The following is a 25,854-nucleotide window of genomic DNA, read 5'->3' as shown; positions in this document are numbered from 1 at the left end:
ACTAACTCTTCCACATCCTGGCCACTCACTTCCAACCCCATGGACTTCCCCAAAGACACAATACATTCCACAACAAACATAGGGTCGACAGGGTCAGCCTCAAACCCTTCAAAATCTTTGTCGAGGACACATTCTGGCTACAATTTTCTCCAAGCAGAGTTCAAAGTCCTGGAAGTCACTTCCTGCCAAGCCTTACCTTTAACCCTTTCAGGGTCCGTCCCGTAGATCTACGGCTTTACGTTCAGGGTCCAAACCGTAGATCTACGCCATGAGCTCAGCTCACTCTGATAAACTGTGAGTGGTACATTTGGGCCTAGATATGAGAGAATACATCTATGTGGTATGTGTGCACCACATAAAACAGATCCTGCAGCACACTGTGTATAATGAGAGAAAAAAAATGAAATCATGATTTTTCGATTAAAACAGCAACTTTGCAGTGTTTTTTCGTATGTTTTTTATAGTTGTATTTGCGATTTCTTGGTCTCATTTGATAGAATGGAAGACATATTACAGAAATAGAGATGATTTTGATTGGTTTTAGCATTGGAAATGGCTTGAAACTGAGCTCAAAGTAGCGGAAATGTTAAATTTTTGCCGATATTCAAGAGTAAACAAACAACCTCACATCTAATACACGTCAGCTGGTGGGTCTAATATACATTCACAAATATAGTGATGATATTTATACAATTATTACAGTATTGCATAAGAGTAAATCTTCTATTTTTTGGTGTGAATAAAAATTCATTATGTGAATAAAAAATCAAAATGGAATTTATTTGTAAAGCCTCAAAACATAACTAATGAACAGAGGAAATGTTAGTTTAGTGCCAGGAATGCCTACATTGTTCATTCTGGACCCTATTTTGAAATTGGAATATTTTGAACTTTGTGTTAAATTGGCCAAATTAACAATTTCCGATCACTTTATTTTGTAGTTGAAACAGTTGACTTGGCGATTTCTTGTGCTCAATCGATAGAATAGAAGTAATACTAGTGAAATAGCTAAGAATTTGGTTGATTGGAATAATGTAATTGGCCTAAAATGGGAGTCAAAGTCGGCAAAATCGCCGATTCGTAAATATCGCTGACACATCAAAATTCGCGAGAGCATAATTTCGTCAATTTTCCACCAAATTTCGTACTTTTTGTTTTATTACCTTCACAAAAAGATTCTCTACGATTTCATGAGAAAAAATAACAAATTTTTTTTTTGAAAATTCTTGGACACTGGTGCGTGACTCCAGATTTGGGCCTTGGACCCTGAAAGGGTTAAGGCTTATGCAAGTCTATTTTTTTTTTTTGTCTTAACACATCGGCCGATTCCCACCAAGGCTGGGTGGCCTGAAAAAGAAAAACTTTCATCATTATTCACTCCATCACTGTCTTGCCAGAGGGGTGCTTTACACTGCAGTTATGAAACTGCTATCGTGTTTCTTAATTTCTTTACCAAAGGGCTGGCACTAGGAACTTTCTTTGGAGCCATGGTGGCTTATTTCACAGTCACAATCAATAAACAAGCACAAAAATTGTGAAATGTTTCAGTTGAATATTCACTCAAGTAGTGACAAAGCTAGACTGACGGCATTCCCCAGGCGGGCGGATGCATACGTTACGTGCGATTCCTGGGACAAAGTCTGAAATTCGAAGGAAAATTTTACACAAAAAAGTGTATGAAATCCAAGAAGTCCAATATCCAGTGCATGCAAAATCCGGGGTTCCACTGTATGTCTTTCAAATGAGATCAAGAAACTGAAAATACAGCCATAAAAACCATATGAAAATACACCAGTGTCGCTCTTTTAAAAACAATAAGTCGCATTTTTTTTTCTCATGCACTGCGTGTTGCAGGATTTTTTTTCTGTGATGCACACTTATCACAGAGACCCATTCACTCATATCAAGGCCCAAATATATCACTCATAGCTTATCTGAGTGACCTGAGCTCATGGTGTATTACTATTGCACTGACAGTGACATCAAAGCTGTAGTACTATGGCACAGTCAGCGAAAGGGTTAAGCATGCAAAGTTGTAATAATAATAATGTAAAGTTTTTGGAACAGGCAGGATTGGAGCTATTTACAATTGTGATATTTCAGTAGTTTATGATAATGGTTTTGAAGGAATGGTACAGTGTTAGAGTACAGTGCAGTAGAGGTGTGTAGGAGCAGGCAGTAGCTGGTGTCTCTTTCCTGCTCTTTAGTTTATTCCCACTCCTCTGGCATCTTATCCAGGATGCATTACGCATGCTCATCATTCTTTTATTATTATGGTGAAGGTTAATATGCCTGGTTATTGTGTGGGAAGATAGTGATGAGGATAATTGTCTGAAGGTGGATGTGGCATGAGCTTCCATTGTCCTCTGCCTTGCATGGCAATGGACATGTCCAGTATGCAGGTAACTATGGTGGTGGCTTACACATAACACATATAATGTACATACATTCTTAACCAGTCTTTCAAATTGCACATGAACTCTCCACATGCATAAAAGGAATGTACACAAAATACCAGTGCATTTGGTAAAAAAAAAGCTATTCTACAAAAAATTATAATTAAGCCTTAAGAATATTGTAAATGTTTTTTATGAAGATGTCATCTCACTGGGGTAGGGTGATACAAAAAAGGAAACTTTATACTCTCTCATTTAATAGCTGCCTTGCTAAAAGAGTGCATACACTACAATTCCAATAACTCTTGTTGAATTGTATAAATGCTGGTAGAATTACCGACAATATGTAAAGTGAAAGGACACAAGTACAGTGGACCCCCGGTTAACGATATTTTTTCACTCCAGAAGTATGTTCAGGTGCCAGTACTGACCGAATTTGTTCCCATAAGGAATATTGTGAAGTAGATTAGTCCATTTCAGACCCCCAAACATACACGTAGAAACGCACTTACATAAATACACTTACATAATTGGTCGCATTCGGAGGTGATCGTTATGCGGGGGTCCACTGTACAACTAATGTGACATTTTATTGTGGCAATGTTTCGCTCTCCAGGAGCTTCTGGAGAGTGAAATGTTGCCACAATAAAATGTTACATTAGTTGCACTTGTCCTTTTACTTTACAACTCTTGAATTGCAATATCCCCACTCATCCTTCAGAGTGCAGGTACAGTAATGTATTTTCCACTTACAGAACTCCTAGTTCCCTAAATCCATTCATAAGTGTTACCTTGCTTACCCCAACAACACATCTAGTCATAATAGTCACTTGTCTCTGTTCACTTTGATATAACACGGTCACACCAGCCTACTGGATGCTTGAGATCCTAGCACTTAAAACCTTTACCCCTCCCTTCAACCCTTCCGTGACAATCCCAACCCCCCTCCCCCCCTCTTTCCACTCCTGATTTATACACCCTCTTGATCAGCCTATTCTGCCCCATCACCTCTCTTACTTCCCAAACCACTTCAACCTTCTTGAATTATATACCCGTGGGAATCCCACTCTGAATTCTAATTTTTACTCTCAGAAATTCTATGCATAATATTCACACCACCCACTTTTCTCACACATGACATCGCCACTGACTCCAGTCTTCTCCTTACTTCAACTTTTAAAACCCGTACCTCTCACTAGTATGGAAGTGTTGGTACCACTATACAGTACTTTGGTACATTTCCATTTTTTTTGCTGACATTGATAAACTTCTTCCCACAGAGGCCTCAGCACATCACCTGCATCTTTTCCCTCATTTGTTCTTTGGTTCCAGTGTGCCATTATCATAACTGAGCAAAATAGTGGGGATTGCCAGTTAACCCTTAAACTCTCCAAACGTTGATCTACGTTTTTTCAACATTTGAAAGTATGTAAAAAAACGTAGATCTTTTCTTTTTTTTTCATTTGAAAACGTGTAAAAAACTTATATCTACTTTTTTTTTTTGTTATACATGTATTTGAAAATATGTAAAAAAACATAGATCTACTTTTGGAGCACTGCACATGTGAACGTAAATTTGTTTGGACAGTTTAAGGGTTAAGTTGTTTTCGGCAATTGAGGAATGTTTTAGTTTATTTTTTAAATGTATGGTTTGGTAAGCCTTTGATATAATGGACTAAGAAGAGAAATTGTCTGTGTTGGTTATATCAGATTGTTATAAAATGGCAAAAATAAGCACTGAAGTACTATGCCGTATATCTAATATACTACAGTGGACCCCCGGTTAACGATATTTTTTCACTCCAGAAGTATGTTCAGGTGCCAGTACTGACCGAATTTGTTCCCATAAGAAATATTGTGAAGTAGATCAGTCCATTTCAGACCCCCAAACATACACGTATAAATGCACTTACATAAATACACTTACATAATTGGTCACATTTGCAGGTAATCGTTATGCGGGGGTCCACTGTACTGTACTCACAGTTTATAGGGTAATAAACATTGAAAAAGGAGTTAAAATTCAGTTCACCCAGTGATTTTTGCCCAATTTAAAAGTTCATTATATTGAGGGTTCCTGTACATTAAATACCCCATGTGGCTGGTGATGACAGTTATGGTAGAGGGAGATGCAATTGTATGGCAATGATTGTAACAATTAACAATTCTGCAACCAACACTGTCCATTGTTTCCAAATTGATTGACTCTGCTGATTTTGTTCCATATTTCTCAAGTTCAGTTTGTGGAGGGTTTACTGTAACTGAAATCTATGTTATATTTCCTTGATTTGACTGCTGTAAAGCTCATAAAATAGAATGATAAATTTTATGAATATCGTAAGTGGCTAAGGTATTTGTAATACTCTTAATTGCTGTTTACAAATACATGTATATATCCTGTGCACTTACTTTTTTTTTTTTTTTGTTTGCAAGGTTATCGGGTATCACGATGCTGAAGGAAGGTTGGGCCTTCAGTATGTAGTTCAGGTAGCGACGCAGCTCTTGTCACCAGCCACCAGTGAACACACAGCCACATTTGTAGGGCGGCTTATTACTGTTCTCATCCGGAGAGCTGGTGACCACTTGGGAGACAATTTGGATCTTCTCCTCAGAGCTGTTCTTAGTAAACTCCAGGTAAAGATTGTCAGTGCTTTGGTTAGAACATTTCAAACCTATAATTTAGAGCAAAAACTTTATAGACTGTTTCATAAAGGCCTGAACAATTATCATTGTGGCTTGATGATCTAAGCTGGACTGAACCACCATGTAAAGTGTCTTCTCCCAGTTAAGGGCAAGTGATGAACATCAAAAGTAAGAGTGTTAGTCAAATTCCTTCTAGTGTGTATACAATAATAAGATTTATTATGCTATACATAACACCAGTTTATATTTTTAAATGGATTGAGTAAAGTGAGCTACATATAATTCAGAGAATGCTATTTCCATTGGTGCTTCTTAGGGTGCGGAGACGCTAACTGTGGTTCAGAACCTTGTGCTGGTGTATGCTCAGTTGGTACACTCTCAATTGGAAGGTGTCCTAACCTTCTTAGCAGGTGTTCCAGGACCCTCAGGACAGTCTGCACTTCATTTTGTACTTACTCAGTGGTGTTCCAAACAGCATCTCTTCTTTGGTGCTTATGAAGGAAAGGCAAGTATGTTGTTTTGTTCGTTGAAAATTTTGCAAAGATCTGGTGGAATATAAGACTGTAGAATATATAATCATAATCTTGTAGTGGACTTGCAATGGAATAGTTAGGAAATATGAGAATCATTGCATGGAAGATAGTATTTTTAGCGCTAAAACTCGTGACTCGAGGAATGGGAGCTATCTTCTCCTTTCTCAGGTCAGGTCTCCTCCAGTTTTTTCAAATGTAAGGTCCTTGTGGGTTTAGAAATTTTCCATTGCTACAGTCAAATATATTTAGTTGCAACAATTTAAATATGTACCTATTTTTCATGTTGCTTATTTTTGACAGGTCAGTGCAGTAGCTCTAGCCAAGCTACTGGAGCATGGGGTTACATCGAATGATTCTCGTTTACAAGATATCATAGTTCAGGGAGACCAGGTAAGTCAAATTCAGCAAGGCCAATAATGATAACAGTAACTCAAAAAAAATAGCAATAACCTTGCTACTTGACCCTTTATATACTGTGCTTTGCCAATGGGATCATCAAATATGGAATATGATGTAAATAGCCTCACCCCTGAAAATGTTTCTATGTTAGGGATTTGATGGTGTCATTTTGACAGTTTCCTGGTATTTTTCATATTCAAATGTGCTGATCATCACTACCAGAAAATGTAACCATCTAAGCTACCGAAATTCACGTGAAAAGAACATGCTAAAAAATTACATTGAAACAAATGCATTATGAGCCACGAACAAAGGAAGAGGACAAGTGACGAAGAATGGGGTGCAAAGATGCATGACAAAGATGCATTGAATTAGCAAATCATGAGAATTATGAATATTTTGAATTTGTAAATGAATTTGTGAAAAATAAATACTAGAACGAGAGACTATTAGCATTGCTATATTTTTTAAATTGCAAATACGTAGTTTTCCCTCATTTACATGGCCAGATAACTGGTTAGGCCAGGAGGTACGACCCCCAAAACCCCACAGCCACAGCTAGAAGAGTACACAGTGTATGCTGTTCCTTTAAAATAGGTTGAATAATTTTGTTTAATATGTATGCTTTTTTTTTTTTAATTTATTCACTTAAGTTTTTCCCATTATTTTATTAGTCCTGTATGTAATATGCATTTTTGTCTTCAAGGTATTCTCGCCTGAGTGTCGAGTGAGAACACGATCCCAGCGTGCATCTCGTCCTGAGCAGTGGACTCAAGTACCTGTTTTGGTTAAAATATTCAAGCTCTTGATTAATGAACTTGCCAATGCAATTGACTCCAACATGACCAAAGATGATGATGAGGTAGTGAGGCTTCGTTCGAGCAACGTTTTTATGTTCATTGCTTCTTGGTATATCTTTCTCGTAATTGGTACAGGTTGGCCATCACTAATACGGTATCATTGGGACCTGTAGTGTGCTGGATTAGCAAGTTTGCCGGATTACAGAGTGGTTAGGTTAGAATACACTTAATTAACTTATCAACAGAGACTCTTTCTGCTAAATCATACTCATTTTCATCACTGCTTTCTCCTCCACTGGCTTGCTGCTGTGGATTTACAACCATCTGCACAATTTTTGAGTCAATATATAATGATGAAATTTGAAATTATGCTTGCTGAAATTAGTGCCGGATTACTGATGGAACCAGATAACTGATTGCCGGATTAGTGATGGCCGACCTGTAGTTAGCTTTTTTTTTTTTTTTTTTATTTTTTTTTATTATCACACTGGCCGATTCCCACCAAGGCAGGGTGGCCCGAAAAAGAAAAACTTTCACCATCATTCACTCCATCACTGTCTTGCCAGAAGGGTGCTTTACACTACAGTTTTTAAACTGCAACATTAACACCCCTCCTTCAGAGTGCAGGCACTGTACTTCCCATCTCCAGGACTCAAGTCCGGCCTGCCGGTTTCCCTGAATCCCTTCATAAATGTTACTTTGCTCACACTCCAACAGCACGTCAAGTATTAAAAACCATTTGTCTCCATTCACTCCTATCAAACACGCTCACACATGCCTGCTGGAAGTCCAAGCCCCTCGCACACAAAACCTCCTTTACCCCCTCCCTCCAACCCTTCCTAGGCCGACCCCTACCCCGCCTTCCTTCCACTACAGACTGATACACTCTTGAAGTCATTCTGTTTCGCTCCATTCTCTCTACATGTCCGAACCACCTCAACAACCCTTCCTCAGCCCTCTGGACAACAGTTTTGGTAATCCCACACCTCCTCCTAACTTCCAAACTACGAATTCTCTGCATTATATTCACACCACACATTGCCCTCAGACACGACATCTCCACTGCCTCCAGCCTTCTCCTCGCTGCAACATTCATCACCCACGCTTCACACCCATATAAGAGCGTTGGTAAAACTATACTCTCATACATTCCCCTCTTTGCCTCCAAGGACAAAGTTCTTTGTCTCCACAGACTCCTAAGTGCACCACTCACTCTTTTTCCCTCATCAATTCTATGATTCACCTCATCTTTCATAGACCCATCCGCTGACACGTCCACTCCCAAATATCTGAATACGTTCACCTCCTCCATACTCTCTCCCTCCAATCTGATATTCAATCTTTCATCACCTAATCTTTTTGTTATCCTCATAACCTTACTCTTTCCTGTATTCACCTTTAATTTTCTTCTTTTGCACACCCTACCAAATTCATCCACCAATCTCTGCAACTTCTCTTCAGAATCTCCCAAGAGCACAGTGTCATCAGCAAAGAGCAGCTGTGACAACTCCCACTTTGTGTGTGATTCTTTATCTTTTAACTCCACGCCTCTTGCCAAGACCCTCGCATTTACTTCTCTTACAACCCCATCTATAAATATATTAAACAACCACGGTGACATCACACATCCTTGTCTAAGGCCTACTTTTACTGGGAAAAAATTTCCCTCTTTCCTACATACTCTAACTTGAGCCTCACTATCCTCGTAAAAACTCTTCACTGCTTTCAGTAACCTACCTCCTACACCATACACTTGCAACATCTGCCACATTGCCCCCCTATCCACCCTGTCATACGCCTTTTCCAAATCCATAAATGCCACAAAGACCTCTTTAGCCTTATCTAAATACTGTTCACTTATATGTTTCACTGTAAACACCTGGTCCACACACCCCCTACCTTTCCTAAAGCCTCCTTGTTCATCTGCTATCCTATTCTCCGTCTTACTCTTAATTCTTTCAATTATAACTCTACCATACACTTTACCAGGTACACTCAACAGACTTATCCCCCTATAATTTTTGCACTCTCTTTTATCCCCTTTGCCTTTATACAAAGGAACTATGCATGCTCTCTGCCAATCCCTAGGTACCTTACCCTCTTCCATACATTTATTAAATAATTGCACCAACCACTCCAAAACTATATCCCCACCTGCTTTTAACATTTCTATCTTTATCCCATCAATTCCGGCTGCCTTGCCCCCTTTCATTTTACCTACTGCCTCACGAACTTCCCCCACACTCACAACTGGCTCTTCCTCACTCCTACAAGATGTTATTCCTCCTTGCCCTATACACGAAATCACAGCTTCCCTATCTTCATCAACATTTAACAATTCCTCAAAATATTCCCTCCATCTTCCCAATACCTCTAACTCTCCATTTAATAACTCTCCTCTCCTATTTTTAACTGACAAATCCATTTGTTCTCTAGGCTTTCTTAACTTGTTAATCTCACTCCAAAACTTTTTCTTATTTTCAACAAAATTTGTTGATAACATCTCACCCACTCTCTCATTTGCTCTCTTTTTACATTGCTTCACCACTCTCTTAACTTCTCTCTTTTTCTCCATATACTCTTCCCTCCTTGCATCACTTCTACTTTGTAAAAACTTCTCATATGCTAACTTTTTCTCCCTTACTACTCTCTTTACATCATCATTCCACCAATCGCTCCTCTTCCCTCCTGCACCCACTTTCCTGTAACCACAAACTTCTGCTGAACACTCTAACACTACATTTTTAAACCTACCCCATACCTCTTCGACCCCATTGCCTATGCTCTCATTAGCCCATCTATCCTCCAATAGCTGTTTATATCTTACCCTAACTGCCTCCTCTTTTAGTTTATAAACCTTCACCTCTCTCTTCCCTGATGCTTCTATTCTCCTTGTATCCCATCTACCTTTTACTCTCAGTGTAGCTACAACTAGAAAGTGATCTGATATATCTGTGGCCCCTCTATAAACATGTACATCCTGAAGTCTACTCAACAGTCTTTTATCTACCAATACATAATCCAACAAACTACTGTCATTTCGCCCTACATCATATCGTGTATACTTATTTATCCTCTTTTTCTTAAAATATGTATTACCTATAACTAAACCCCTTTCTATACAAAGTTCAATCAAAGGGCTCCCATTATCATTTACACCTGGCACCCCAAACTTACCTACCACACCCTCTCTAAAAGTTTCTCCTACTTTAGCATTCAAGTCCCCTACCACAATTACTCTCTCACTTGGTTCAAAGGCTCCTATACATTCACTTAACATCTCCCAAAATCTCTCTCTCTCCTCTGCATTCCTCTCTTCTCCAGGTGCATACACGCTTATTATGACCCACTTCTCGCATCCAACCTTTACTTTAATCCACATAATTCTTGAATTTACACATTCATATTCTCTTTTCTCCTTCCATAACTGATCATTTAACATTACTGCTACCCCTTCCTTTGCTCTAACTCTCTCAGATACTCCAGATTTAATCCCATTTATTTCCCCCCACTGAAACTCTCCTACCCCCTTCAGCTTTGTTTCGCTTAGGGCCAGGACATCCAACTTCTTTTCATTCATAACATCAGCAATCATCTGTTTCTTGTCATCCGCACTACATCCACGCACATTTAAGCAACCCAGTTTTATAAAGTTTTTCTTCTTCTCTTTTTTAGTAATTGTATACAGGAGAAGGGGTTACTAGCCCATTGCTCCCGGCATTTTAGTCGCCTCATACGACACGCATGGCTTACGGAGGAAAGATTCTTTTCCACTTCCCCATGGACAATAGAAGAAATAAAAAAGAACAAGAGCTATTTAGAAAAAGGAGGAAAACCTAGATGTATGTATATATATATATGCATGTGCGTGTCTGTGAAGTGTGACCAAAGTGTAAGTAGGAGTAGCAAGATATCCCTGTTATCTTAGCGTGTTTATGAGACAGAAAAAGAAAACCAGCAATCCTACCATCATGCAAAACAGTTACAGGTTTTTGTTTCACAGTCATCTGGCAGGACGGTAGTACTTCCCTGGGTGGTTGCTGTCTACCAACCTACTACCTATTAGCTTTGAATATTATAATAAATATATTTAATATTTTTGTTTACAATAGTCATGTACTGAACTTAACTTTCTCTGATTAATCTTCAAAGAAGTTAAAAAGTTTGTCAGAGCAGCCATGAAGTAGTAGTCAGAGTTGACATGGCACAGATCAGAAGTATATATGTATAGACAACACACAAACTTAACCTTGCCTTCTGGGTTCCATGGATCTTTCAAGAGTTTTCCATGTTTACTGAAAGCCCCTGATAGCTTACTAGTTATGGTATGTATTGTAATAAAGTTGGTAGAATTACCGACAATATGTAAAGTAAAAGGACACAAGTGCAACTAATGTGACATTTATTGTGGCAACGTTTCGCTCTCCAGGAGCTTTATCAAGCCATTACAAACAATACATGGACACAGAGGGTATATAAAGGCTCAGAGTGAGGTGTAATATTAGTGAGGTACCATTTCGATGTTCACTAGTGGTAGTAGTAGTAGTAGTAGTAGTAGTAGTGGTAGTGACAAAAGTAATACAATATGGTAGAGCAATTAATTCGTACATGAGTAAAAGGATATAAAAGCTATTACTTGGGTAACATAAAAATAGGTTGGACAAATATAGACTGGAATGAGGCAGCTTGTTTCAGTGTTCACTCCCTGTGCTCTGTGTAGTATAACAGGAGAGACTATGTGATGGCAGGGTTTACTGTTTTCAGGAGGATTCTTGCTAAGACTTCGGAGATGGTGAAGCTGCCGTTGTTTTGTTTAATTGTATTCGAAACTGCGATCAGTGCTGATTCGAGGCACTTGTGTCTGCGGAAATTAGTTTCTTTGGTCATTAATTGGGCGTCTCTGAATTTCATGAGATGATTGGTGGAATTTCGGTGTTGTACACAGGCGTTGTTCAGGTTATCATTCCTACGTGCGTAAATGTGTTCATTGAGGCGGGTGTCGAGGTTTCTGGCTGTTTCACCTACGTAAATCTTGTCACAGCCTCCACAGGGTATAGTGTAAACTCCTGCATTGACTGGTTCGTGGTGCTTGGATTTTGTCCTGGTTATATCCTTTATTGAAGTGCTTGATAAAGCTCCTGGAGAGCGAAACATTGCCACAATAAATGTCACATTAGTTGCACTTGTGTCCTTTTACTTTACATATTGTCGGTAATTCTACCAACTTTATTACAATCTGTCGGACACCGCAACATAATGGACATTTCATGCAGACGTTATTTGGACACCCTTCTTCGTGCTCACAGCTATCGCAACAGACACAACTTCCTACAAGATTGGCTGGCAGAGAAGGTGATCCCTAAGTCTACTCCTGCACAACTCTCCAACTCCAAGCACCCCTTCTCTCCAGCTACCCAAGCTTACTTAACTGAATGTGCCGAAGAACTTTCTAACATCGCTAAGGAAACCTTTGAAACTGCAAGGAATATGAGGGCCAATCTTCAGATTGACCAACACACTGCTGAGCATATTCTCAGCACAGTCACCACAGCTAACCTCCAACAGAAGATCAAACTCAATCGCAAACTTCAGTACCTCTGCTCTAACAGTCGATGGAAGGAAATGGGACGTGAATCCCTGATAAACAACTTATCGTCATGCACCTTAACCGACTACAAAAAACAAGCACTGAGTCTGGGACTCAAATTTACCACCAACATACTCAAACCTAACTATCAACTCAATCTAGTTACCAGGAACCATAGACACAGTGACAGCAACTTCCAGAAGGGTTATATACAGGGCCTTCTCACTGCAGCTTTATGTGAACCACCTCCTTCTAATCTTCCTAGACGATACATCACTGCCCTTAAGAACCTTGCCAACGACCCCAACATTATCGTCACCACCGCCGACAAAGGAGGTGGAGTCGTCATCCTCAACACCAGTGACTACAACACTAAAATGATGGACCTTTTGAATGATCAATCTACATACGAACCCATCAGCACTCAACAGTGGGAGACGCTCACCAAAGATTTTCTATACAAAACCAGACAAATACTCAAATGCACTAGAGAAGGGAAGAAACTTCTGTACTTGTTACCAAGCAACCCTAAACCAGCACACATGTATGGTTTACCCAAGACCCATAAACACAATATTCCTCTCAGACCAATCACGTCAGGAATAGGCAGTGCTCCACACAAACTAGCCGGAGTTCTTGCCAAACATCTTTCCTGCCTTCTGGGGACCATCAGCCCCGCTCATCTTAAACACTCAGCAATTAAGAGAGAGGTGAAAGTGTGTAAACTAAGGGAGGAGGAAGTTAGGGTGAGATATAAGCAGCTATTGGCAGAAAGGTGGACTAATGAAAGTATGAATAATTGAGGGGTTGAAGAGGGTTGGAATAGTTTTAAAAATGCAGCATTAGAATGTGGGGCAGAAGTTTGTGGCTATAGGAGGGTGGGTGCAGGAGGAAAGAGGAGTGATTGGTGGAATGATGAAGTAAAGGGTGTGATAAAAGAGAAAAAGGTAACTTATGAGAGGTTTTTACAAAGCAGAAGTGTTATAAGAAGAGCAGAGTATATGGAGAGTAAAAGAAAGGTGAAGAGAGTGGTGAGAGTGCAAAAGGAGAGCAGATGAAAGAGTGGGAGAGGCACTGTCAAGAAATTTTAATGAAAATAAGAAAAAAATTTGGAGTGAGATAAACAAGTTAAGAAAGTGTAGGGAATGAATGGATTTGTCAGTTAAAAACAGAGGAGGGGAGTTAGTAGATTGGGAGCTAGAGGTATTGTGTAGATGGGAATATTTTGAGGAGCTTTTAAATGTCGATGAAGGAAGGGAGGTGGTAATTTCATGCACTGATCAGGGAGGTATAACATCTTCTAGGAGTGAAGAAGCGCAGGATGTGAGTGTGGGGGAGGTGCGCTAGGCATTACATAGAATGAAAGGGGGTAAAGCAATTGGAACTGATGGGATCATGACAGAAATGTTAAAAGCATGGGCAGATATTATGTTGGAGTGGTTGGTATTTTTGTTTAAGAAAGGTAAGAGGAGAAAAGGCGTATGACAGGGTGGATAGGGGGGCAATGTGGCAGATGTTGCAAGTGTATGGTGTAGGAGGTAGGTTACTGAAAGCAGTGAAGAGTTTTTACGAGGATAGTGAGGCTCAAGTTAGAGTATGTAGGAAAGAGGGAAATTTTTTCCCAGTAAAAGTAGGCCTTAGACAAGGATGTGTGATGTCACCGTGGTTGTTTAATATATTTATAGATGGGGTTGTAAGAGAAGTAAATGCGAGGGTCTTGGCAAGAGGCGTGGAGTTAAAAGATAAAGAATCACACACAAAGTGGGAGTTGTCACAGCTGCTCTTTGCTGATGACACTGTGCTCTTGGGAGATTCTGAAGAGAAGTTGCAGAGATTGGTGGATGAATTTGGTAGGGTGTGCAAAAGAAGAAAATTAAAGGTGAATACAGGAAAGAGTAAGGTTATGAGGATAACAAAAAGATTAGGTGATGAAAGATTGAATATCAGATTGGAGGGAGAGAGTATGGAGGAGGTGAACGTATTCAGATATTTGGGAGTGGACGTGTCAGCGGATGGGTCTATGAAAGATGAGGTGAATCATAGAATTGATGAGGGAAAAAGAGTGAGTGGTGCACTTAGGAGTCTGTGGAGACAAAGAACTTTGTCCTTGGAGGCAAAGAGGGGAATGTATGAGAGTATAGTTTTACCAACGCTCTTATATGGGTGTGAAGCGTGGGTGATGAATGTTGCAGCGAGGAGAAGGCTGGAGGCAGTGGAGATGTCATGTCTGAGGGCAATGTGTGGTGTGAATATAATGCAGAGAATTCGTAGTTTGGAAGTTAGGAGGAGGTGCGGGATTACCAAAACTGTTGTCCAGAGGGCTGAGGAAGGGTTGTTGAGGTGGTTCGGACATGTAGAGAGAATGGAGCGAAACAGAATGACTTCAAGAGTGTATCAGTCTGTAGTGGAAGGAAGGCGGGGTAGGGGTCGGCCTAGGAAGGGTTGGAGGGAGGGGGTAAAGGAGGTTTTGTGTGCGAGGGGCTTGGACTTCCAGCAGGCATGCGTGAGCGTGTTTGATAGGAGTGAATGGAGACAAATGGTTTTTAATACTTGACGTGCTGTTGGAGTGTGAGCAAAGTAACATTTATGAAGGGATTCAGGGAAACCGGCAGGCCGGACTTGAGTCCTGGAGATGGGAAGTACAGTGCCTGCACTCTGAAGGAGGGGTGTTAATGTTGCAGTTTAAAAACTGTAGTGTAAAGCACCCTTCTGGCAAGACAGTGATGGAGTGAATGATGGTGAAAGTTTTTCTTTTTCGGGCCACCCTGCCTTGGTGGGAATCGGCCGGCGTGATAATAAAAAAAAAATAAATAAAAAAGAGGAGAAGGTACCTAGGGATTGGCAGAGAATATGTATAGTTCCTTATATTAAGGGAAGGGGGGCAAAAGAGATTGTAAAAGTTATAGGGGAATAAGTTTACTGAGTATACCAGGTAAAGTATGGTAATTATTGAAAGAATTAGAGGTAAGACAGAGTAGGATTACAGATGAGCAAGGAGGCTTTAGAGTGGGTATGGGATGTGTAGATCAAGTGTTTTCATTGAAGCATATGTGAACAGTATTTAGATAAAGGGAAGTTTTCATTGCATTTATGGATATAGAAAAGGCATATGATAGAGTGGATAGGGGAGCAGTGTGACAGATGTTGCAAGTGTAGAATAGGTAGTAAGTTAATAAATGCTGTAAAGAGTTTTTATGAGGATAGGCTCAGGTTAGGGTATGTAGGAGAGAGGGAGATTACTTCCCTGTAAAAAGTTGGTCTTAGACAGGGATGTGTAATGTCACCATGGTTGTATAATATATTTATAGATAGGGTTGTAAAAGTAAATGCTAGGTTGTTGGTGAGAGGGGTGGGATTAAATTATGGAGAATCAAGTACAAAATGGGAGTTGACACAGTTACTTTTTGCTGATGATACTGTGCTGATGGGAGATTCTAAAGAAAAGTTGGAAAGGTTAGTGGATGAGTTTGGGAGGGTGTGTGAAGGTAGAAAGTTGAAAGTGAACATAGATAAGAGTAAGGTGATTTAGATTTAGATAAAGAATAATTGGATATCACACTAGAGGGAGGGAGTATGGAAGAAGTGAATGTTTTTAGATATTTGGGAGTTGACTTGTCAGCAGATGGGTTTTTGAAGGATGAGGTTAACAATAGAATTGATGAAGGAAAAAAGGTGAGTTGTGCATTGAGGTATTTGTGAGCACAAAAAAATGCTATCCATGGAGGCGAAGAAGGGAATGTACAAGAGGATAATGGTACCAACACTCTTATATGGGTGTGAAGGTTGGGTTGTAAATGATGCAGCGAGGAGGTGGCTGGAGGTAGTGGAGATGTCCTGTGTAAGGGCATTGTGTGGTGTAACTATTATGCAGAGAATTCGTGGTGTGGAAATTAGGAGGAGGTGTGGAGTTACTAAAAGTATTAGAGGGCTGAAGAGGGGTTGTTGAGGTGGTTTGGTCATTTATAGAGAATGGATCAAATTAGAATGACTTGGAGAGCATATAAATCTGTAGGGGAAAGGAAGACGTTTAGAGATCGTCCTCGAAAAGGTTGGAGGGAGGTGGTACAGGAGGTTTTGTGGGTGAGGGGCTTGGACTTCCAGCAAGTGTGTGTGAGCATGTTAGATAGGAGTGAATGGAGATGAATGCTTTTTGGGACCTGATGAGCTGTTGGAGTGTGATCAGGGTAATATTTAGTGAAGGGATTTAGGGAAACCGGTTGGCCAGACTTGAGTCCTGGAAATGGGAAGTACAATGCCTGCATTATAAAGGAGGGGTTTGGGATATTGACAGTTTGGAGGGACTTCTAGACTGTCGTATCTGAGTGCCTCTACAAAGAGGGTGATTATGTGTTAGTGGGGTGAAAGTGTTGAATGATGATGAAAATATTTACTTTTTGGTGATTTTCTTTCTTTTTGGATCACCCTGCATTGGTGGGAGACGGCCGACTTGTCAAAAAAAAAAAAATAGTTCTGGATGGTTTAATGGATTTAGAATGTGCAGTGGTTTGCATAATGTAAAGTTCAATGGAGAGAGTGCCTCTGCTGACCATGCTGCTGCAGGAAAGTCCCCAGTTGAGATAGCTATCATTTTCTTTAAAGGTGGTTACAAACCTGAGCAGGTGTTTACTGCTGATGACAGGTTTGTTCTTCCAGAAGATGCCATCAAGAACAGACATCAGCAAACAAGATTCAAAGCTCCAAAAAGATAGTTTCAAGCAGTTTGCTTCTTTGCAGTAATGCATGAAGAGACTAAATGTAAGCCTGTGTTTATCGCTTCAAATGCATAAGGAGACTAAATGTAAACTTTTGTTTATCACTTCAAAAATCCCTGTACTCTAAAAGTAAAAATAAAAGCACCTTGCTTCTGTTAACTGAATAGGATTATGATACATCAGGATGCCGTGTGTCAGACCCTTATCACTGGCACTGCAAAAGAGTTTGATTACCTCATCCACAGATTGCTTTGGTGTTCCTGAAATCTTCAGGCAGGCTTAACCTTGAGGAATCTGGCCTTGCTAGTTTTTGAACTATTATTGAGATGTATTACCTTTTGACAAAATACTTGTAATGTGATTAATTGTTTGCAGTAATTGCTAAAGAGACATGTCCCTGCAACTTTCAACACACCAGCCGTATCCCACCGAGGCGGGGTGGCCCAAAAGGAAAAACAAAAGTTTCTCCTTTTACATTTAGTAATTTAGTTACTAAAGCCTCTTACAAAATAGCTTACTTGTTCCACTTCCCCATAATGTGATTAGAAAGAAAATCTTGGTTTACATGTATTGTGTCCAAGAGTAATCTTGCATGTCATGAAAGAGACACCAGGACAATTAAGACACTCACTTAATGTCCCTGAATAGCAGCAATACTTCACTGAAATTTAAAATTTTAGAAGTCACAAATTTTGTGTTAGTGTCCTAAACTGCCTACAATTTGGCATGAAATACTGGATGATCTATAAAGTCCTGAGTAAAAAAATTTCACAACTGTATGGATGTATTATGTGTTTGGCTACGTCATGTATGAATGCATGGAAAGGATCATTTATATCAGCTCTTTCCCATACACACACTGTGTTGTTGGCCATTTGGTACTGCAACTGTTCCTCATCAACTTGTGCTTCTCTTCTTACAAGTTGATGTTATTTAGTAAGGAGCCCCTTTCTCCGTAGTAATTCTTAAATTTGTTTTTCGCTCGACAATGAGCCTTCGGTTAGCATCTCATTTGGAAAATTTATGTCACTTTGATGTAAATTTTCAGGATCAGTCAGAGCATAGTCAGTGTTTCTCTGGGCTCTTGATCTGCAAAAAATGGGTTCTTTGACATCTGATGAGAAACACAGCACAATATTAGCATTACAAGACCACATTTGCATGCACATTTTCACTGTATAAAATGTTATGTATCAGTGTCCTGGATCTGTGATGGTATACCATATGTTGGCGGTAAGTGTTTATTTACCTGACTCGCATTCTGGAAACAGATTCAGAAACTTATCACCATTTTGGAGTGGTGAAAAAGGTCGAAGTAAGAGAACCTCACAAGTGAAAACCTGACTGAAACAGAGGCTCAGTAGAAAGTGTTTGCATGTTACTCTCCTAGCCAGTGGTATGAGAGAACAGAAGGACACATGGTGGATGATGATTTTTTAGGAGCCTTACCGTTGGTTGGATATAAAGTTGGAGGAGGTAGCTCTCAGTCATTCACTTACATGCCTCCATAGGAGGAGATAGCTCTCAGTCATTCACTTACATGCCTCCATAGGAGGAGATAGCTCTGTTGTTCACTTCCATGTCTCTATTGGAGGAGATAGCTGTGTCGTTCACTTCCATGCCTCCATAGGAGGAGATAGCTCTGTCGTTCACTTCCATGCCTCCGTAGGAGATAGCTCTGTGGTTCACTTCCATGCCTCCATAGGAGGAGATAGCTCTGTCGTTCACCTCCATGCTTCCATAGTAAGAGGTAGCTCCATGCCACTTAGCTTCCACAGCTCCATATTTAACATGTTTTTAGGAGGCACCAAGCTAATGCCTGCACAGTGAATGGTATGGCTATATTTTCACAGGCCTGTGTGGTTGCTACGTCAGCCGCTCCACTACCTTTCCCTACACACTTTTATATTTTTTCTTTTAAACATTCAGATTTTTACACTTCTTCCCATTTATAGCACTGTTAGCATCACTAGTATTCCTTTTTGGTGTCATAGTTAATATCCAGAGATGACAGGATGATGAGAGGGTTGAAACCAGGAGTGGTAAACACGAGACGTTGTTGCGAGTTTGCATCACTGGCCCAAGCTCCTGGTACCAACAGTGGTCATTGATATAAAAATGTGGAAAGAGGAAAAAAATTCCACTCATAATATATTTGTAATGTGATGTATGTTGGTCTCCTGTACATGCAAGATACTCAATATACCATTCATTACTATGGCTGTTATACTAATTATTATTATTATTGAAATATTAGTTTGTAGTGGTTAATCAGATTTTGACAGTTGTGTAGTGGTAAATATACATATGGGTGACTAAGGTGGCACACAATAGTTGATTATGGCATTAGTGGTGATAGCAGAGGTACTGGATTCTGAGCCCTGCAAGGGGGAGTGCTCTGATGTTGATGAAGGGCTCTTGATCCAGGGAATTAGAGCTACCTTTTCCTTGGTTCAAGCCTGATCATTATCCATTTTCCCCTGGCACTGTATAACCCCCTGTGGGGTTTATCGTCTCCCAATGAATGTAGTAATAACTTCATTTTGAAAGAGAGTTGAAAGGCAAATAAGTTTTTTTTCAGTGTTGTAAAAGCTGCAGATAATTAAAATTTTGCATTGATTGCAGCAGGAGTCTGAAGATGAATGCTGGGAAGATGATGAGGAGGAAGGTCAGACCAATGGGGATACAACTTTGGCATCTATGTTTGCTCCATCCAGTAGTTACCCAGGCTATGATGCAGACACTGTAGATGAGGAGGATGATCCTGACGCGGTAAGTTATTTTCTTTTTCCTTTACGGTAAATGATTTTCTTGCAGAGGCTATGTAGAGGTTTTTCAATCATTGGATATAAATCAGTTTCTTTGATCTTTTCTTACCGAGTTTTAAATTCTCATATTTTGTTTCCTTTGCCATTATTACATATCACCAAAAGCGAACCTCTAACCTTTTCACTTTCATGCACTTTAAAGGAGGGGTTTGGGATATTGGCAGTTTGGAGGGATATGTTGTGTATCTTTATATGTGTATGCTTCTAAACTGTTGTATTCTGAGCACCTCTGCAAAAACAGTGATAATGTGTGAGTGTGGTGAAAGTGTTGAATGATGATGAAAGTATTTTCTTTTTGGGGATTTTTTCTTTTTTGGGTCACCCTGCCTCGGTGGGAGACGGCCGACTTGTTGGAAAAAAAAAAAAAAAAGATCTATCTACATTATTGCTGTCAGGATCAGTCATGTAGATCTATGTCATGAGCTCAGATCACTCTTATAAACTGAGAGCAGTAAATTTTGGCCTAGATAAGAGAGAATGGGTCTGTGTGGTAAGTAAAAACAGTATAAAAAAAATACTTGCCATGGTAGAAAAAACAAACCCTAACTTTGTGTTTCGTTTAACCCTTTGACTGTCGCGGCCGTATATATACGTCTTACGAGGTACCGTGTTTGACGTATATATACTCATAAATTCTAACGGCTTCAAATCAAGCAGGAGAAAGCTGGTAGGCCCACATGTGAGAGAATGGGTCTGTGTGGTCAGTGTGAACCATATAAAAAAAATCCTGGAGCACGCAGTGCATAATGAGAAAAAAAAACTCCGACCGTTTTTTTTAATTAAAATGCCGACTTTGTGGTCTATTTTCGTATAGTATTTATGGTTGTATTCTCGTTTTCTTGGTCTCATTTGATAGAATGGAAAACATATTATAGAAATAGAGGTGATTTTGATTGATTTTACTATAAAAAGAACCTAGAAATGGAGCTCAAAGTAGGGGAAATGTTTGATTTTTGCCAATGTTCAAAAGTAAACAAATGATGCCATTGTCCAATAAATATCCAACTAGCCATTCTAATATGCAGTCATGAATGGGTTTATGTTATTTATACAATTATTACAGTATTGCAGTAGTCTGCATAATAGTAAGTCTTCTATTTTTTGTTTGAATAAAAATTCAAAATAGAAAGCAAGAGTAATATCAGAGGGGCCTGGAGACGTGACTGATGAACAAAGAAAATGTTATTTTAGAGCCAGGAATGTCTGCATTGTTCATTCTAGACCTTATTTTGAAATTGTCATATTTTCTAGTTTTCATTAAATTGGCAAATTGCAAATTTGACCACATTTTTAGGTAGTTGAAATCGGTAAATGGGCAGTTTCTTGTACTCAGTCGATAGAAAAAATGGAGTTCTAAAGAAATAGCTATGAGTTTGGGCGACTGGAACAATGGAATTAGCCGAAAAAAGGGCTCAAAGTGGGCGAAATCGCCGATTTGTAAACAGCGCCGAGGTCGCCAACTTCGCGAGAGCATAATTCCGTCAGTTTTCCATCAAATTTCGTTTTTTTGGTGTCATTACAATCGGGAAAAGATTCTCTATCATTTCATAAGAAAAAAATAATTTTTTTTTTTTAAATTTTGTGACACCAGGAGACACCTCAGGATTGGGGATTGCGACAGTCAAAGGGTTAAAATAGCAACTCGGGTGTTTTCTAGGATTTTTTTTTATCGCTTTATTGACTGTTTTGGAAGACACTCCACTGAAAGAGAGATGTAATTTTGGTTGATTCTAGGACTGAAAGTAGCTTGAAATTGGCCTAAAAATAGTGGAAATATTCAATTTTGCTGATGTACCCGAGTACAGGTTACACTTGAAATAATTTATTAGCATGCTGTAACCATGACTAATCATTCCTGGTTATATTTTATCCAAAAAATACAGTAAATTTTCTGTTTTTTTTTTTTTTTTTTTTTTTTTGTGTGGTGAATTCAAAATGAAGGACAAGTGTAATACAGGACAGGGCTGGGGATGTGATTAATAAACAGAGGAAATGTTTTAGCACCTGGTATGTTTACATTGTTTATATTGGACTTTGTTTTTAAATTGGAATTTTTTTAATGTGTAAAGTTAGCCAAATTAACCCCTTGACTGTCGCAACCCCAAATCCTGAGGTGTCTCCTGGTGTCGCAAAATTTCAAAAAAAAAAAAAAAAGAAAGAAATTTGATGAAAAACTGATGGAATTACGCCCTTGTGAAGTTAGCGACCTCGGTGATATTTACAAATTGGCGATTTCACCCATTTTGAGCCCTATTTTCGGGTAATTCCATTGTTCCAGTCGACCAAACTCATAGCTATTTCTTTAGAACTCCATTTTTTCTATTGATTGAGTACAAGAAACTGCCCATTTACCAATTTCAACTGCCAAATAATGTGGTCAGAAATATGCAATTTGGCCAATTTCACGGAAAATAAAAAATATGACAATTTCAAAGGATCCTGAATGAACAATGCAGACATTTCTGGCTCTAAAATAACATTTTCTTTTTTCATCAGTCACGTCTCCAGGCCCCTCTGATATTACTCTTGCATTCTATTCTGAATTTTTATTCAAACAAAAAATAAAAGATTTACTGTAATGCAGACTACTGCAATATTGTAATAATTGTATAAATAATGTCAACCCATTCATGACTGTATATTAGAATGGCTACTTGGACATTTATTGGAAAATGACATCATTTGTTTACTTTTGAACATCGGCAAAGATCAAACATTTCCCCTACTTTGAGCTCCATTTCAAGGTTCTTTTCATAGTAAAACCAATCAAAATCACCTCTATTTCTATAATATGTTTTCCATTCTATCAAATGAGACCAAGAAAACAAGAATACAACCATAAATACTATACAAAAATAGACCACAAAGTCGGCATTTTAACCCTTCAACGGTCCAAACGTATATATACGTTCTCTCACCCAGTGCCCCGAATATTTTGAAAAATAATTTTTTTTTTCATTGAAATAGAGAAAAATTTTCTAAGCGTTATAGGATTAAAATAAAAGAAATAGTGTCAGTATTTACTTAGATGTGAGGCTGCAAATTTGGCACTTAATGCCCACCTGACAGCAACATCGAGTCCTGCCACTTGCAGAAGTGTTGCTGATATACCATTTTTTTTTTAATTTATATTATTTTATATAATTTTTATATTCTGATAATTACAATTTATTGTAGTTCTTGTCATTTCATAACCAATCTTTGTTCTGACACTAGTATTAAATACTGAAATTGTACTCAAATTGTCACAAACACATTGACAAGTGGACATTTACACCTGCCATGGTCATTTACTATTGTCTAGGAATATATACAAAGTATTTATAGGTCCCAGCAATGTTTTGGATACACGGGAGTATAGAAGAAGAAGAAGAAGGAAGAAGGAAGAAGTTTCCTTGAAGCAATGTGTAAGACAAGTGTCAGTGACAAGCATCCGGGAGGGCAGTGATAAGATGAGATAAGGGATATTTGATGGGCGCCAGCGAGGGTGCAGAGATAAGATGAGACGAGGGATGACATTCCGTGGGTGCCAGTGAGGGTAGAGAGATAAGGGGTGACATGTGATGAGCTTGTATCTCTGTCTCTGCTTATCTGTCTCTCTGTCTGCTTGTCTCTTTCCATCTCTCTGCTTGTCTTTGACTCAGAGAGAGCCACTGTGAACCAACAGGTTTTCTTATGCATTATATCTACAAGCACAGTATAGCACTTCAGATTTTTTAGGTTATCCTAGGTAATTTACACTATGTATAATTATATTTGTGTGTACCTGTGAGACAGATAAAAAGAGATAGGCAGACAGAGGTAGACAGACAGAGATAGCCAAAGACAGATAGACAAACCCTTAATTTGGGGTTAACACCACTTTCCTCTTAAAAGGGGAGTGTTTGCCGCACTGTTTGCTCTAGCTGGCGCTCAATTTAACTGGCGCTCCCACAAGGAACTAAGTGGTCCTAGATTTTTTTTAGTATGGTGCACATCGAGTGTTAAGACCCATTCTATGCTGACCAGGCATCTCAGGCCAATCGTGCCAAATTTGGAGGCAGGAAAAATAAAATGTATATATACGTTTGGGGCGCTAGCGGTAAGAACGTGTATATACGTTTGGACCATTTAAGGGTTAATAGTTGAGTGGGTGGTTTCTTGTGCTCAATTGATAGAATGGAATTCATACTAACAAAATAGCTTAAGAATTTCCTCAAATTTAGCTTAAAACAGGACTCAGTATGTATTGGCAAAATTGCTGATATGCAATTTCACCCAGGCAACTAAATTTACACCTGGGTAATTTTGCAAGTTTTCTATCAAATTTGGTATTCTTGGTGTCATACCTTCAGAAAAAGATTTTCTACCATTTCAGATTTTTTTTTTTATAGTGGACACTGAGTGCACTAAATTTCACAGGTCTAGACAGTGAAATGGCTGAGAGGTTGCCTGAATTTTTTTTTAATTACAGGAATGTACAGAGTTTGAAATAAAAATGAGAAAAAAACTGGAAAAAAATAGTTTTATGGCATTTTTAATTTTAACAAGGGGAGATTTCTTTTTTTTCTGAACATTCTCAGCCAAATTTAAGTGGCCTCTCAACACAGCTCCAGTCCTACCTTGCCATTACATCATTGCCCTCAGAACTAAAGTAGAAGACACTAACATCAGTATCACCACAAAGGAGGTGGTGTTATCTTGGACACTATCAACTACAGGAACAAAATGCACATACTAAATGACCCAGACACCTATGAGCCTCACAGGTCAAGTGGACAGTCTAACCAAAACTTTTCTATGCAAGACTTGCCACATTCTAAAAGACTCGGACACTATCCCCACCAACCCCAGAATGTACAGCCTATGAAGACTCAAACCAGTTCCATTGAGACCCATCATCCTTGGAAAAGGCAGTGCCCCCACTGACTATTTGGGATTCTAGCAAAATGCCTAGCTAAACTCTTGGGCACAATCAGTTGAACATATCGTAAACACTGGTGTTCTTGACCGCATCTGAAACATTGTCAGAAACAAGAAGCCTTCAGCCTAGACATAACATCCCTGTTTACCAAGATACCTGCAGCACAAGCTATTAATCTCCTAGCACAAGCCATTAAACTTCTTTGACCTTCCTGTCCCTGCCAGTAATTCTATAAAACTCGTTGAACTGTGTTGGTTTTACATGTTTCTCTTGAAAACTATCTTTTCACCAGACTTTCAAACTGCCCATGGGTTTCTCAGTTCTGTACTGGCAAACCTATACATAGAACATCTCGCGGCAGAGTGGTTTTCCTCTATTTCTACCTCTGTTACATGGCTCCTTTATGTTGACAACATACAGTACTCATCATTAACTAGATGATTCAGTATTCCTGCTTCCCAACACAATCTCAACCAGGCGAAGCCCTCAGTCCAGTTTATTCTTGAAGTTAATGACATTCCTCTTTTCGTTGATGTTCTCTGCAAAGTCTGTGTCGGATCAGCTGGGCTGTGGTTTGTACATTGGACTGCGTGTGGCCAGCAGTAACAGCCTCGTTGAGGCTGAGGCGGGGGCGTTGATCCTTGGAATGCCCTCCAGGTAGACGAGCTGTGTTTTGAAGTCTACCATTCAAACTGATTAACCAACGTGATCTCCACTTCTACTCAGATAATTTCAACACTAAACATGGCATTATCATAGGGTTCTTTCCATGTTCCCTCTGTATCTGCAACAGTGAATTCCTTGAAAAATTTTCTTTGAACAAGCATTTTCTAAACTTTACTGTTCTTGGTATTCCATCAGAAATTGCAGATGATCTGCACATAGCATCTACAGCTCACCTAAATGTGATACCACTGAAAGAATACAATACACATAGCCCTCCCTACCAGCTCTATTGCCAAATATGTCTCCAACATTCTTTCCAACACTGAATTTCAAGTAAACACCACTACAACCAAGGACTTCACTAGTAAGGGACACCATTCACAGGAT

The 25,854-nt window shown here is 39.2% G+C and overlaps 1 protein-coding gene across 2 annotated transcripts in view; it reads left to right on the top strand.

Moving 5' to 3' along the window:
- LOC128692912 (importin-9) overlaps window positions 1–25,854 on the top strand; it is a gene marked incomplete at its 5' end in the record, with an annotated part of 101,163 nt that overhangs the window by 52,148 nt on the left and 23,161 nt on the right. Inside the window, 5 exon segments of one of the 2 annotated variants that reach the window (XM_053782373.2) lie at window positions 4,830–5,030; window positions 5,356–5,544; window positions 5,873–5,962; window positions 6,678–6,833; window positions 19,699–19,842. In XM_053782373.2, coding sequence (XP_053638348.1) covers window positions 4,830–5,030; window positions 5,356–5,544; window positions 5,873–5,962; window positions 6,678–6,833; window positions 19,699–19,842 — 780 coding nt within the window. 2 annotated transcript variants of the gene reach the window in all.

The sequence above is a fragment of the Cherax quadricarinatus genome, chromosome 2 (genome assembly GCF_038502225.1).
Source record: "Cherax quadricarinatus isolate ZL_2023a chromosome 2, ASM3850222v1, whole genome shotgun sequence".
Classification (NCBI taxonomy): domain Eukaryota; kingdom Metazoa; phylum Arthropoda; class Malacostraca; order Decapoda; family Parastacidae; genus Cherax; species Cherax quadricarinatus.
Note: the sequence above shows the minus strand (reverse complement) of the source record. Positions and strands in the feature narration are given on the sequence as shown.